The following is a 16,254-nucleotide window of genomic DNA, read 5'->3' as shown; positions in this document are numbered from 1 at the left end:
TGCAAGTCTTTGTTTAGTGAATTAACAGTCCTCATCTACTAAACAATGTGTTCCTAAACCCAAAATCTTTTAAATGAGAACATTCAGTGATTCTCGTTTACTGGAATTGTTGTAATTTAAGTCTGTAAGTCACCAAGCAGAGATGAGGTATCAGTGAAGGACATGTTAAATTCTACAGTATTGGCTTTTATTTTTCCTCCTCCCTTTTAAATAACTGATCAAAAACAGAAGGATAAAGTAGATTAACTCTGCTTTTTCTCATTTTGTTCCTTTGTGGCAGAAGCCTTGTAGAATTTCAGTAATCTCACAAGAGAGACAGGCAATCTATTTCCAATAAAACTGTGCTAGTGTCCCCAAACATTACATACACTTCCATAATTTTGTAAAAAGTATTATAATCAAATATTCTTCCGGGATCACCTAGAATATGCACAGTATAGAGACAGACTCAATATTTCTTCTACCAGGCTTTAAAGTAGAAATAGTGTTATATATTCAACATAACTTGTTTCTCAAAACCGAGAGCAAGAAGCAGCAGTGTGGCTTTTAGAATTTCTGTGCAGAAACCTCATCTCTTTGTAACACACACAGCATGTAGCATTCAGTAAGTTGAATGTAAAAAAAAAAGTAATTTCAAGTAGTCAAATAAAACAGAGTACTTCAAAATAAAAGTCCAGTATTGCATAGTATTGTGCTGACAAAAAAGTGTCAGAAGTGGTGAATTCATACTTACAAGTTCCAGAGATCTTCATTTAAATTAGAGTCCTGGCAGCAGGGACACTTGCTTATGTATTTTTTTTAGCCTAGACTGACTTAAAAGTTATTAGAATGATAGATTTTATTTGAACATTTAATATTTAGTATTTTTCTTTACAAATTATCCAATTACATAGCAAAAATGCAACAGATTAAAGACATTTCACAAGATGTAATCAATGTTGAGAAAATTGCAACGCATACTTCAAAAATAATCTACGATCACTTTTCTGCAGCTGACAATATAGGTAAAATGGGTTGTTTTAGTCACAATATGCCAGATTCTTGCCTAATATTTGTTTAAAAATACAGTCATTGAATGACACAGGAAAAAAAAAAACTATGACAACAAGCAATACCCTTTTTGTTTGGAAAAATAACTGAATTTTTATTTTTAATATCATGTAGCTATTTATATGATTGGAAGGTCAAAGTGAAGCCTTCCAAACACATTTTGGGTAAGGACTGCCATGTGACAAACCCATCACTGAATGGTATTTTCATTTCGAATTATTGCAAAGTTATCAGCTCAACTGAACCGTAAACCCGAAGTGCTTTTAACAGGATGACAATGATTTATCCTGTGGACAAAACTGAGGATCAGTGGTTTAACATACATATGTATTTAAGATAAGAGGAACAGCCTCAGACACAATTTTTGTCTATTGTCAACAGTAAACACTTTCCAAAAGCAGCTGCACTAGTTATAATTAATCTTGTTTCAATCCTATTAGAGATTCAAAGTATCTTCCTTCTCCCATATGCTGAACCTAAACTTCTTCAGAATAGGATGTTAATTTACAAGGAAAAACAAACACCTATTTTTCATAAATTTCTACTCCCTCTTCTTCTTGTGAATTTCCATAGATTTACAGTCTTAACTGCATTTGGGAGTCAACGTTACAGTTTCTACAGGTTACTTCCCAGTTCATTGCAAGTACTGAATCACTACTTGTGTCTTTTGGATGCACAGAAGCACACTATCTGTTCTGTGAACGACTGCTCTGGAAATTAGCAATTATGAACTCGAAAACTTGTAGCTTCTGCCAAGGTTTGGTTTTCACAAACTCCCCTTTAGTAAATTACATTGCTAAAAATATTGAGTGAGACGAGAATCTCTGCTCCATCTGCATTTGAGACTTGATCCTACTGTTTTCATATGGTAGAGAGAACGTATCTTTTAAAAGGATTGTTTCAGCCAGAGTTAAGAGTTTAAAAGCAAGTTTACACGTAAGTATCTTTCACAAATAGAAAAGAAACACAGAGCATCAATTCTCTTGTGGGTCAAATAACTTCTGATAAGAGTTTCTTAATAGGTTTACTTCGGTTTTCTCTTCCACCTGAGACACTTTATATTAATTTTGTTGAAGAAAACATACAAGACTCAGGCTTCGTTATGGTAAAGGTCAAACACTAAGATAACTGAAACTAATTCAGAAACCACTGAAGCACTACAGAAACAAAGTATTTCAGATCCTGGTATTTTTTCTGTTTGAATTGGAAAAATAATTTACAAAGTACAGAGAAACATATGAGGCCAAATACATCCAAAAAAATCTATGACCTTCAAAGATAGCTTAGACTTGGCACTTACCCCTCAGAGCAGGCAGCAGAGACCTCTCTTTCTTGTCATCACATTTATTACACTCACTAAAGTATAGAAGTAAAAAGACGTCCACAAGCACCCACATGAGAGAAGTGGCTAGAACCACCTTGCAGTAAACGAATCTCCTCATTGCTTTACTTGGTTTCTAGCTCGAATGCTGAGGAAAGACAGCGATTGCTGCGATGGATCAAACTCCCACAGTTAAAATCCACCATGGAAGCAAAGACAAGCATCCCACTGCAAGCAAAGAAAAAAATGCCTGAATTAGCTAATAAGTATACACAGTTTGAACTGGAAAATGTATAGCAAAGGGCAGTGTGGAGATCTTTAAAGCACCTGTTTCCTTCCATGCATGCAGGTACTTTGTTTTCTACCATCCTTCTATGCATACCAACCATTTTGACTCATCACATGGACAGTCTACATAACTTGCCTTTGTTTAGAAACACAGTAATATATATATCCCTTTCACGCAATGTAACAAATTTTCATAAAGATTACCAAAAAGACAACAAAGCAGTGTTAACAGACAGTTCTGATAGTCATCATTTTATTGAACATTAGACAGATATAGTAACACAAAGAACAAAACTGAAATTTTCCTTTTCCTTAAATAATGTGTTTATAATGCTATTTTAAGTATGGCCTCTGAACAAGAAAAGCAAATTAATTTTTATCTTGCAGAAAAATTTTGAACACCATCTTACTACCACCAAAAATGCCTTGCAAAAGAATGCTTCAGCCACCCACCTACACATTTAGGCTCTTGCCTGCAACAGTAAGTTTGGTCAACAAACGCTAAGTGTGAGGGCCTCTGTCCCTGCTCTCAACGCAGATTTGTAAATTAGATGACTATTTAAAAACCTTACGCTTACCATTATAAGCTGCATTCCATGTCAAGATCGGGAGTTCTGCTTCGGCCATGCTCCCGAAGCGCTATCTTAGGACTAAACCGCTGGGTAACTTTCAAGTGCCTGTAAAAGAAAACAAACAGAAGGTAGTCCTTATCACTTGACTGTCTTCTCTAGTACATAAAGAGGTTTCTTATAATTAAAAAAAGCTCTCATAGGTTTTGTCCACGTTTTAACCTACCTATCTTAATTAAATGGAATTGTATATGTAACACTTTTCTATCTTAGTTCTGAAAAACCTTCAGCTTTTCAATCCAGCAGTATCACAACTGGTAACTTCCCTGGTTTACCTACTCCTGGCCCGGCTCTCCTCCCACATCGTTGCACTCTTGCCACACTACCTCACCCTGCCACAATGCTTTCTGGTACCGTGGCTTCTGTCCCTCCCAAGGCGATCTCCCCAAGGAGCACACCGTCGCATCACCTCCCACAGCACGCAGGCGGACGAGAATCAGACGAGTCCAGCTTATCTCCTCGCTTAAACGACAGCGTACCAGGTGAAAAACAGTGCTGAGGGAGCTCCCACAACAGGTCGTTTTCATTTTCAGTAGTTCCCAAATATAAGGAAGTTACATTATAATTTCATTACGGTTCATTTGAACCGATGAGATGGAAGAGATGGAATGATTTCAATACAGTTTTTCACATTATTCTTGAAGCGCTATTTTACTATGTAATCATTAATAAAGTTTTCCATCTGTCTTAAATATAAAGACAACCAATGGCTCTTTTTCTTGCTGAAGTGGTTCACAGCCAATTGATTTAAAATTTCAAGGGCTCAGGAATCCTTGTTTCAGGTGAGCACAATTCATTTTCGTGTTAGTCAACAGGAACAGTTTCATTATAGGAAGCAAATTACACAGAAAAAACAAATTAACAGAGATCTTTATTAGAAAAAAGGAGAGGAGAACACAGCTGAAGTGTTAATTCTCCCCACGCAGTCTCTGTCACCATGGTGGCTGTAACTGGCTTTTGTCGTGTTGAGTACAATAGTTATTTGTTCAGCACCAGCTGAGATACAAAGGCACTTCCTCCCCAAGCTCTTTAATCATACAGAAGAATTTTTTTCTTCCTCAGTTCTTGTTTTAGTATAAGCGAGTAAACCTCACAAGTGTAGCAGTCACCCATGGGCGACTGGAAAAAAAATCTTCTATTCCCAACGCTGAGCAGTTTTTAAACAAATGGTCTGTGCAGGAGCCACGGCGGTCTGCTACCACGCGTTAGCCAGCTGCACAGCCTCCGGGTGTTGGAACAGAGGCGGTGCAACAGGCTATTGGAAAGTTAGCAGCAACGATGGCAAACTTCTTTTGTACAATGGTTAACATTCAGCGTCAATATTCCTCCCCTTTCTTAAAAAAGATAAAACCTGCTTTAATCTTTTGAAGTCCAGGTAATTCAGGGTACTTCCACTCCCATTACGCACAGCATCTCACTACGGGACACAGTCTGCTGCGAAAGGCCTTTGGCCCCAAGCTCTAACCATTCATCTAGTCCTGGGTTGCTTTGCTACAAATGTCAGGATTACTAATGGCAAAGAACCAAGCCTCCTACTCTTCATGTCCTATAAATACCATTTCTATTTAATTTCTTCCTTAAAAAAAAAAAAAAAAAAAAGTATTTCATTGCCCAGAGAAAAACCACCAGCAGCTATTGTAACCGAGCAGCCTGTACAGCCCCAGCCAGTTACTCTGCAAACATACACACCAACGCCTGTAGGAAAGCTGCCCTGTCGATAAGGAGGAGGCAACTGGGAGGTCTCCATTTGCTCTTGGAATGCAAGTTTCAAATTCATGCTACAAGAGCCATCTCTTTGGGCGGGAGGGAGCTTTCAAAGAGACGCGGCAGAGGCTCGGTCCCACGGCTGAACCCAGCGGGTGCCTCGCCGATGATGTGGTTCGCTCCCTGGAGGTACCTGCTGGGGACACCACGTTTCGCTCATGTGGGATGAGGCATTAAGATAAAATGGTTGAAGAGGGACCGCTTCTTTTCTGCATGGTCTCGTGGTGAAAGCCACCCTCCCTGCTGCGGGCAGGGCTGACCAGCTCAGCCCCTTCTCTGGGCACACACGAAGCCAGGTGGAGACCAGAACCCGGTACTCTCCGTGACAATTCGGGCGCTGCCCAGTTTAAACTGCTCCCACACGTGCCCAAGAGCTCCCGGGCTCCACCTAACCTCACCACAAACAATCCTCAAATTAGCTTACATCTCAATTAAGGTTTATTTGAACAAATAAAATAAGCAAAAAAATCCAGGCGTATTGAATTCCAAATGGATACATATACATCACCAAGATGGGCTAATTGATCTTTTTTCTTCAGTCAAGTGCTTGAGTTGAATTTGAAAAAATAGTTTCAGACAGAATGATTTTTTTTTTTTAGTTAAAATAAGGTTTATAATTTGGATTTTTTTTTTCCACCTAGCTCTGTTCCCTTCTCCCTTTCTTCCCCTTCCGTGAACCTCACATTTACACAAAAAATTCACAATCATTTTGACTAGCCAAGATAGCATTTGTCAGAAAGCTTTAGAAATAAAAAAATTATGCAAAGCTAGAGCTAGGCAAATAGGAGCACAGTTCTCCAATTTGAGATAACATAAAACACAGAAGAAAGAAAATTTCATCAAGGTCCAGACCACCTCACACTGATCTCAGGACACTTCTGCTAAAACCTCCATGTTCCTCCAAGCATACTTGTGGATTTTGAATGCTTTTCAGTCCCCATAAATGCTTTATATTACAATTGCTTAAGAGAAAATTTAATTAATACGTCTTAAAAAAATATCAGATGCAAAGTTTTACACCAAGAACTAAATACAGCGGCTGCTAACCCAAAAACCAAACAAAAATAAAACAGCAGCGTGCCTTTGGCTGCCTTTCCAAGATTTCTCAGCAGTAAATAAGAAACTTAAGCAAAGACTTGTAGCTATAATAAGAATGATGCTAAACATGCTCTCCACCTTCCTCCCAAGCACAGACACCACTGACCTGCTTACTCTGCGCTTGGAGCGCAAGCCACTCGCGTATGAAAGCACGGTTTGAACGTGTCCTACTCAATTCCTATCACACAAGGAAAATATCGGCGCTACGCAAGAGGGCCACTGGAAGTTCAAGCACTCAAAAAAACCCCAAACAAACAAATAAAACCCACAACGAGCCAGAATTGGGGCGCGTAAGGTAATTCCCAAAGCATGTGTGCATTATGACCTTGTCACCCACGTTTTCCCACGTGACTTGGGCATTCAGCCACCCTCACCACCCAGCCTTCCCGCCAACACGTGCTGGTTTCGGTCTCCCAGCTGGGGCTCCTCTGCCACTCTCCTACTTCCTTCCCACCTTTCCCCAAGTCCACCTCCCAGTCTTCTCTGACCTCGGCTCTCCCGCCCCACCACTGCCGCAATGGAAAGAAAGGCAGTCTTTTCTTGTCGGGTGTCCCCTTCTCCGCTCATTTCCCAAGCCCATCACCAGTTTTTAATGTTTCCTTGTTCAGCTGTTTCAGACGCCCAGGCAGCATCCTCATCTTCTCCACCCTGTTTCCCTCCACCCCCAGCCTCCTTTTCTGGGAAGCTGATTTTCTCCTTGCCTCCACATCCCTGTTTCTCTCCGAGGGCCAGGCTCTTCTGCTCAGCTCAGTCTCTTCCCTCCTAGCCTGGCTCTCCTCCTGCCTGCGCTCAAATAAACGGGCTCCTTCCCCAGTTCTGTCCAGGCTGACCACAGCAAAGGACATCAGCAGGCACGGCTGGCAGCTGGGATGCAGACAGCCAAGACACAGTCTGGGCACCAACACCCACAAGTGGAAGGAACCTCTCAGCACAAACACCGTCTCCAGCCTTTCCACCTATTCTTATAACCTCATGCCCCTCCTCCAGACCTCAGGAGAGATGAAGCTGCTCAAAGAATAGGGGTTTTTTTACTAAAATATAGATCAACAAGGTTTTCAGGAAGAGGAGAAAGGTAAATATGCTGGGGTTTTGAGCAACCACTTCTAAGACCAAAGCTAATTTAAAAACAGTATCTAGCAGCAACAAAGCGAGGGAAATTCCTGCCCCAAAAAAACTGCAGTTTGGCAGTGTTATAAGCAATAAAAACAGGGGTTTATAATAGAAAACAGTATGCAAATTTAGAAATCATCTGCATTGCCAGCTTTTTCTAAAACTGCCATAATAAAATGCTGTGGTAAGAGAACATTATGGAGGTTGCAAATCCAAGCTCTGAAAAACTGGCAGAATTAAAGATAGCTGCAAAGCCTTGACTTGCCTTTCTCATTACTAAAAATAAAAACAAAACCCCCTCTGCAGAGCCCACTTTCACTGAGTGCACACAGATCAGATTTGGTAAAACGAAGCAAATGTTCAGTATTTCTTCTTGTAACTCACCACATGGCCCCATGCCCTATTTATTTCACACCAGCCAAGCCATGCACAGAATGAACAATATTTAATTTTCTCAGGGGCTCAAAGCCACGGCATTCATCACTACTCTATCCAGTTGCCTCAAAAGCTTTTAATTCACTTTCACAATATCTCTGCGAGATAAAAAAAAAAATATTATCCCCTCTGTAGAAACAACGGGAGCACAGACTGAGGCCAAGACTTCCAAAAGCATTCACCAGTTTTGCTCCCTGGCGATGTTCCTGGAGTCACACCCTTCGAAGTTTGACACATAGCCCACGTTAGTGCATCGATTCAACCAAAGCCCCGGTTCTTGAGCCAGTATTTTCCTACTAGTGCTGAAAAGGGACGGGCCCTAGGTCTCACTTGCCTGGATCCCTCAAAGCCATGCCTCCCCTCCAACACTGCTCTGGCAGGGTCAGCATCCAGCCCGTCCCTGGGTGTGCTCGTCAACACTTACACTAGAGAGAGAAAGATGAAAGCTGCCGAAGTGACAGAGCGGTTTGTTAAGTGAGAACCGTAATCTTCATGTCTTGACTTAATGGGCTAAAATTATTAAAACTGCAAATATGCTGCACATAAAAATTTCATCTAAAGTGTTAACTGAAAGCTTCTAGCCAGAGTGACACCTTTTTGAAGCACTGAACGTGGCTTTTTGTAGCGTGCCTGTGGAGCACCTTGATCTGGGCTCCTCTAAGGAGCATCCACCTGTTTCACAGACCAATGGTTTCCTCCAGCTGCTTTTTGTCCTCACACTTTCTTAGTGAAACTTGTGGCAATTTCAGGCTCTGTTGTGGCCTCAGAGACATAAATTGCAGCAACACGGGGGTGGGGGTAAGAGGAAGCCAACACAGCAGCACTTCAAGCACTACACAAAAATTATGTTCAGAAGAAACTTAACAGAACTTTATCTCCACACATTTTCAAATGGCCAGTTTCTGTAAATCAGTATGAGCACATCCTTGAACGGCCCCCTTAATCTGTTACCACTCTTAAAACTCAATATGAATTAAGTGTCCTAATCCTCACACAAGACAGAAATAAACTGTTTACAAAAGCTCCTCCAAAGACAATCACAATTGCCCGATTTATCACTCTGCACTTTTACTGATTTAACACAGAAGCACACTTGGAATCCTAGAGTCCATCTACATCCTAGAACCGTGATTACATCTTCCAAATTAATATCAAAACAGCTCTGACCTCAATCTGATCTCCCAAACCTGTGAGACTGCAACCTGTGCAGAGCAACTTGTTAGCCACCGATGCTCCCAGGAACACCAGGACTGACTCATGACGCCTAGACGCTTAGATAAGAAAGGATACAAACTGCAAATTATTATTATGAAAGTATTGTTTCAAAACAAAACAGTCAATTTCTTAGAAAATGAAATCTAAAATAGAGCTGAACATCACTTTTCAAGTCAACATTGATCTTAATGTTAGCCATAAAAGCTTAATGAAGTGCCTACAGGAACTAGGGGCTGATAAAAACACAGCTTAATCTACCATGTACTATGGGAACGTGCACAGGACGCGAGGAGGAATGCTACGCCTCCGTCCTTTGCCAGATGTGGCCACATCTGCATGCATCTACAGCATGCTGCGGTGCAGCATCAGGCAGCGGTTGCCGAGCAAGTGGGGGGGCTGCTCCCCAGGTACCGGGCTCTGCTGAAAGCCCCCAGAGCTGCCCAGCCGCGTCCCCATCGGTCACCAGGCGCAGCACCTGTAACTCATGACACCAGCCTGGCTTTCCAGAGCCCAGGGAGGTTTTGGGCTTGCTCTTGGGGAGGCAAAGGGATTTGTTTCCTCTGCTGCGGGGTGGTTCCCAGCTCCTCCAGCCTCCCCCGGAGCTGAGCCCGCAGGCGCCCGACAGCGACGTGGGACCGGCTGGCAGCAGAGGGGATGCACCGGGCAATGCCTAGCTGGGCAACAAAACACCCAGGAATCCCACCGGCACCCTGAAGCCGGCCTCGCAGGAGAAGACAGAGGAGGCCTGCTTCTGCCTCCTGGTCAGTACACACTCAAGACAAGTTTTGCAGTATGCTAGAAGAGCTTTAACCGACAGGATGATGACAGCAGTAGAGGAACAGAAAACACAGCAAAATACGCCCCAGCAATGCCGGCACTGCCACTACAGTGGCTTGCTTTCTCAGAGGACGAGGGAGAGAGCTGTGTTTCCAAACCACATCACGGTTCTTGCTGCAGGTAAGTAGCACACGTCACGCGTGCAACGCTTCACAGTGGAAAAGTAGAATCAAAAATGCCTATTCCTGATAATCTGTTATTTGTACGGGTGTTTTACAGTATAGATTGGCTTAAATATCACTGTATACAGCTGCATGTTTCCACAGAGAGTATTTCCCCAATACCTCCGCATAGCACAAAACTACAAACAGATCTCCTCCTCCTCCTCTCTTCCCTTACATCCCTCTAAACTAGCAGTATGGGGGGGGGGGGGCAGAAATCTGCCTTGGTTGACCTTTTGGGGTAGATATCCATTACTGTATACAGCCCTCAGATGGCAGGCACATTAGAAAGATGAGTAAGTGGACGGAGTTACATTACTGTTATGACTCCAGTGGTAATTTCCTGCCTTTTCATTATTTAACTGAGGCATGCTGCATTTTCTAGTGAATCTGTTATTTGTCATGTAGACCATTCTTTTAACGTATGCAACTTAACACTTCAGTCAGCGCTGAAATTTATCTCGTTTGACATCTCTATATGTTAGCAAGCATCTCAATTCACAGCCTTTCAAATGTTCCTCTCATATATACTTGAAAGAATTTAGGCTAAAGGCAAAGAAATAGAAACTGTAGGAGGGCCGTAGATACTGCTACGATACTGACCACAAGAGTACTGTGTATGAGAACACCAGACCTTTTTATGAAACGGTTCATTCAGACATATTAAATTAATGCTGTTGACAAATCCTTGTTATAATGCAACATTTGACACTCAAGTGATGCACATATTAATGAACACTGAGCTGGTGACAGTAGCAGAATACTTAATTTTTAAGAAATGAATGCAACTCTGCAGTAAAAACATCCATAAAGCCCTCCAGTAAAGTAGCGTTTCAACCTTTCAGAACTGATCTACAGTACACATCTGCTCTGTCAGAGCCATTTGGATCAGACTTCTGCGAAAGACGGGTAGGTCAGCTGAAGAGTAATCAGAAAGAAGTTTGCTGGACGAAATTCCCGAGCAGAAATAAGAGCGATCACAAATGTCGGTTTCACACCTAAGGAAGGCAGACCAGAGTTCAGCTCATCCAAAATCTAAAATCTCCAGCCTTCACTTCTAATAAATCAAAGAATGAACGCAACTGTTTCTCAAAGCTTTCCTGTGATTCACTGAAGCTGCAGGAGTAAAAACAGACAACAATATTTAAGCGCCAGTCACAGAAAGATTTGGCGTTATTATTTTTGTCAATCTCTGCTGCAGAATGAGTCCAACGCAGGCAGCACTGCACCAAATGGCAATTAGCCAGCATGAACTGACAAAACTCTTATTAAAACATAACTGCATCCATGCATACTAGCACCAGGGTATCATGGAATATGATCTAACAAGCTAAAGTCCACTGCTTAAGCTTTGGGTAAAATGTGCTACATTGCATTATAAATTAAATTTATCAGAGTTGCTATGACAGCAATTATCATTAAAAAAACTGAAGAGGCAAGCTTGCTTTAAGAACGATTAAGGTTTGCAACCCTATCTTTCTAAGGCATACCTTAATTTTAAAATAAACACATTAAAAATATATTTTGCCTATAAAAAACTTATGACCAGATTGATCTAACCAAACCTTAATATATACTATACTCTCCAAAAACCATGAATCATCATTTAATACCATGAGCAATTTATTAATTCATGTACAGCTATCTGAAGAACTTATAATGCTAGAACTGTCAATCTCTGAGATCAATACAGGAAGCTCTTTCACATTTAGTAAGAAGGAAAAAAAAAAAAAAAGGGAAGGAAAAAAAAATTCAGGTATCTCTAGTTCAAGGCATCCAGTGTTTTGTGTTTTAAGAATTAGTTTCTCCCTCTTTCTCCTTTCCTGAAATAGGCTGCTTGACATTTAAAAATAGATCTATTCTTCATTTTAAAATGCATTTCCGTGACTCAGAAATTAAAGTGGAAAAGACTTATTAGTTCACCTAACCAAACTTCTTTGTAATAAAAGTCTACCCTTTATTTCGCATTGCTTTGTTCAGGCTAGAGTCAGGCAATGGCTAGCACCAGTTTCTCCCAGAACCGATACCTCAGAGCACCACATCCCCAATATCCAGACAAGAAAAGCTAAGCCACTTAGCTTGCAAATGATGTCAAATTTGTGAAGAATTTATCTGGGTTTACTCCCTTCTTTAAAGTCCATGCCTTCAGATACTAACCTTGTACTAAGCCAATGCATTGGTGCAAAGCACTAAAAGCATGAAGCCAACTAAAAAAAAAAAAAAAAAAACCTAAAAGAATATGGGCATAAACTCAATACCCAGATATCAGAAGACAAACCTAGGTGCTATAATGTATTGGAAGCTCACAGAAGAAATCCAAAGTCCTCCTCTCGTTCCTCTTTCCACATTCTTCCCCCAAAGCGCAGCCCATCTAATAACAGATACAAACAAATCGGAGGACTTTGGTCACCAACCTCATGGGTTTCTCCTTGCCTTGACTGGCAGACCTGGTGCCTCCCCCCTCTCTAACCTCCACTGACCACCCCACCAGGCGATAGCCAGGTATCCCCTTGCAAGCTCCTGCACAACCTCATCACAGCTAATTAGCAGATTAACCTGACTATATTTATTCTGTTTTCAGATGGTGGATGCTCTCCCACATAGAAGCAAAATTTAAAAGTAACAAGTACTTGAGCGGTATTGATGACTTGACAGATACAACCCAGGACCAGTTTCCTAGCTCTTCAAACAAGAACAAAATGCCGGAGCAAGTCAGGCAGTGACACCACAACCAGGGGAAAAGCTACGGGACAAGTATCCGAGGAAGAACACAGCCCAAGCAGCCGCAGCAACGTACCAGAGGATTTCCCCAAGAACCTTTGATAAACGTGCAGCTTGCCAGCACAGACGCCACGCATCCCACGGAGACACGGGACCAGCTGCCCAGCCACCCCGGCCATGCCGACGCACTCATTATCAACATTACACTAACACAGAAAAATAACTAAACGTTCACATTGCACCAATCCCGCTGATCAAACGGACAAAGGCATTTGTGCGCGAAGATAATACTACAAACCCAAGACTTTAAACGGCTAGAACCAGAGCATCACCAAAGAAATAACCACTGCCTTCCATAAGACAGCCTCCTACACGAGTCTTGTTTGCAAGAGCGATTCTTTACTACTCTGCATTGCCAAAAAGGGCAGTGACCTTCTGGACATACGCCGGTCTGCATGCAGGCCAAGGCCATGGCACAAGCCTGCGCTCAGCACCGTGCAGTCCTAGTGCAGGAGTCTCGGAGCACAGCCCTCCTCAGTAGTCGCCGACTCGAACCTGAAGATCAGTCGAGCAAATAGTGACGGGAAGGCATTCCTGCTGCCATGAGCTGGGAGGACATACCTGCCAAGGAACGCCTGCGGCCGCATCAATGGAAAACATGTATTTCATCTGTTCTGTGCAGAGGAGGACCTGTTGATTCTTTCTTCTACACAAGGCAAAGGAACTCATTTATACCACTGAGAAATCAGAACTCCCTCACTTCTTCCAATCCAACAGTCTTGAAAAAAGCAAAGTTTATGAATACTGAAAAGGCCATTTTTGACAACCAATAAGTTGTCACATCATTCTTACTCTAACTTACAACTGATCATCGCAAAAGTAGTAGAATATGCACTGTCCAATCTTTTTTTTTTTTTTTAAACTCATCTCAAAGGTTTTGAAGAAACCAGGTTTGTTTAAAGTACACAGATCTCACTATACTGGATTTAAAAAAAAAACCACACAAACATATTTTCCCATGTTCATAAGTGATGTACAGCCAAATGGAACTCAATTCTCCCATATTTTCAGGAAAAGCATTCTCTTGAATTCATCTGCTAATATACAAAACCCACTAGAATTCTGTCTTACATAGAAAAACATTACAAGGTTTCCTCATCTCTTATTCCCATGCGATTTGGCTTTTCTTCTTTGGCCTTAATTTTTCTGTCATCGAACAGTGGGGTTAGGTAGTTCTCGACTGTATTTTGCCTCAACCCAAAACAACTGCACTTAACGTTACAAGGAAAGTAACGCAACTCGATTCTGCACATCCCCAAATATAAACTGGTCATAAGCTCTTGCTATGGCTGACAAGAGTGTTTTTACAACTTATTCTCCCCTAGGAATAGTATTCTTGGGGGTACGGATAGCGGGAACAGATCCGTCACCTCTCTTCTTCGTGAACGTTCAGGAAGAATCACAGCTTTCTCTGGGGTAGGTGGGAGTCAGGTGTTAACAGTCATAAATCCCGGAATCACGTAGGCTTACCTCCTCCCCTTCAGTCTTCATTTGTGCCCAAAAGGCACAGTTGTTTACACTCCTGTTTTCTTAAATCTCATCCGCAGTCAAACGAGACTGCGAGTCTGGCTTTCCAGCCTATTTTACCAGCATCAGCATCTCCTGATAGCGCACACTCATCTTCGGGAACTGGCAAACACTAATCACTCGTGTATGAACACAAAGGTAGGAAGATACGGCACATTTTGTTTCTCAGAATACTGCTTCAGTGGAGAAATCACTTCTAAACCTCAAAAAACTAATCCCAGGGGAGTCCAAATTTATGCCATATTACACACCCCAAGTTTAATGCCATCCAAAATCACTTTTTATAAACAACAACAAAAAATCCCAAAGCATTTGTAGTAACAGGCCTATCTAAAAAACTATCAAGAGATAAAGTACCACTTTTCAAGTTATACCAAATTTTTTAACTGTCCTCATTAGCCTTAGCACCTTTGCATGGTTTTACTGATGAACGCAGGACATCACGATCGCGGTAATCAGACATGCTGCCAACCAAGGGCACAACAGAGGAAAATTAAAAAAAGACTACTTGAAAAACGATACAAGCTGCAAGGCCTCATTTCTTTCCTCAAAGTCCGGAAGCCATCAACCAGTTAAAATAATCTTTGCCTCTGTGTAATTCTGAGCATGTCTTAATCTCTCATTAATCTTCCTCTTGCTATTTCCAGGCACCCAGGAGCACCCAAACAAATATTCAGCCCATTCTCATTTTGCAACAAAGAAGAAATAACGGCAGCTCTAGCAGTTATTTTTTTCTTTACTGTTTCAGATTGCTAACATTTCTCATCAAAAACTGTAAAATAAACTTTATTTTCTGGTAGCTCAGAGGAAGTTTTTACCCGATTCTTGGGAAACCAGTTGGCATCCTAACTTTACAACGTTCTGAAGAAAAACCCCAGCTTCAGAACAGCTGTGCCCAGTCTCATTTACACTGGGTTTTGACTGCTTACGTTCACGCCAAACGAATTAGCAGCAGCCAGCAAAATCCTAACGGCGTTTCGCTCCGCCAGCTCGGTGCGCCCTGCTCCGCTGTGAGGAGCCAGCGTTGGGAAAATCGGGGACGAGCCAGGCTGAGGGACTCCAAAGAGCGTGGAAACCTACGGCCGAAGCGTACAGCCCAAGAGGTTATTCCACCTCTACCGTAAATATACTCCATCTGCAGTCTCCCAGTGACATTTAGCTCTTTTCTCCTCACCTCAAAAAGCGGAGGCAACAGTAGTTGATTAGGGGGAGAACTGCATGCCAGGACTGGGATTGAATCACCGTTTGTCATACATCGCTGCCTAGAGCCGGTGCTTCAAGTCAGGCTTATCCCTGCTCAAAAACCTCTCCACCACGTAAAAACCGATCTGGAATCCGTCGGAAAGGCAGCGGGATTGGGATAAGGACGGCTTTACCCGCGAAGCGCCTCGCCCAGCGCACCGCTCCCCCGCTGCCAGCGGCAGCCCGCCGGCCCCGGCAGCCCCCCCGGCAGCGCTGGGGAGGGCGGCTCGCCCGCGGACCCGCCGCCAACGCCACGCACTGAAAGTTAACAAACGAGCCGGGGGTGAGACGAGGGGGACGAGCCCCGCAGCCGGCGGGCACCGCGCTCGGGTCGGCGGCGCCGGGACCCGTCCCGCCCCTGCCCGGGGACCCGCCGGCCGCCCCTCGCTTACCTGCGGCGGGACGCCGAGCCCCACAGCGGCGCCGCCGGCCCCGCGCTCAGCAGCAGCCGCAGCAGCGCCGCCGCCCGCCCGGGGCAGAGCGCGCCGCCGCCGCCCTCCTCCTCCTCATGGCCGCCGAGGCGAGGCGAGGCGAGGCGAGGCGAGGCGAGGCGAGGCGAGGCGAGGCGAGGCGAGGCGAGGCGAGGCGGGACAGCGGCCCCGGGGCGCGGCCGGGGCTGGGGCTGGGCTGAGCTAGGCTCCGCGCCGCTGCCTCGCCGGGTCGGTGGCCGCGCGTCAGCCGCCGCCTCTTCTCCGCCGCGCCGCCCAATGGCTGCGGCGGCGCGGGCAGTGCCCGGCTCCCGCGATACTTGGGGCTCGGCCCGGCGGAGCGGGGACACGGCGAGGTGGGTGTCCCC

The 16,254-nt window shown here is 43.6% G+C and overlaps 1 protein-coding gene across 3 annotated transcripts in view; it reads right to left on the bottom strand.

Annotated features, from left to right (window-relative positions):
* The window catches only part of GALNT13 (polypeptide N-acetylgalactosaminyltransferase 13), a 157,245-nt gene extending 141,250 nt beyond the window's left edge, over window positions 1-15,995 (bottom strand). For all 3 annotated transcript variants that reach the window (XM_075511935.1, XM_075511938.1, XM_075511934.1), the window contains exons 1-3: window positions 15,851-15,995; window positions 3,238-3,336; window positions 2,351-2,599 (exon numbers count right to left, since the gene is read on the bottom strand). In XM_075511935.1, the coding sequence (XP_075368050.1) occupies window positions 2,351-2,492 (142 nt within the window). In that variant the 5' untranslated portion in view covers window positions 2,493-2,599; window positions 3,238-3,336; window positions 15,851-15,995. The remainder of the gene's footprint in view (window positions 1-2,350; window positions 2,600-3,237; window positions 3,337-15,850) is intronic.
* Between the last annotated feature and the right edge of the window lie 259 nt (window positions 15,996-16,254).

Source organism: Mycteria americana, chromosome 9 (assembly GCF_035582795.1).
Source record: "Mycteria americana isolate JAX WOST 10 ecotype Jacksonville Zoo and Gardens chromosome 9, USCA_MyAme_1.0, whole genome shotgun sequence".
In the NCBI taxonomy this organism is placed as follows: Eukaryota; Metazoa; Chordata; class Aves; order Ciconiiformes; family Ciconiidae; genus Mycteria; species Mycteria americana.
Note: the sequence above shows the minus strand (reverse complement) of the source record. Positions and strands in the feature narration are given on the sequence as shown.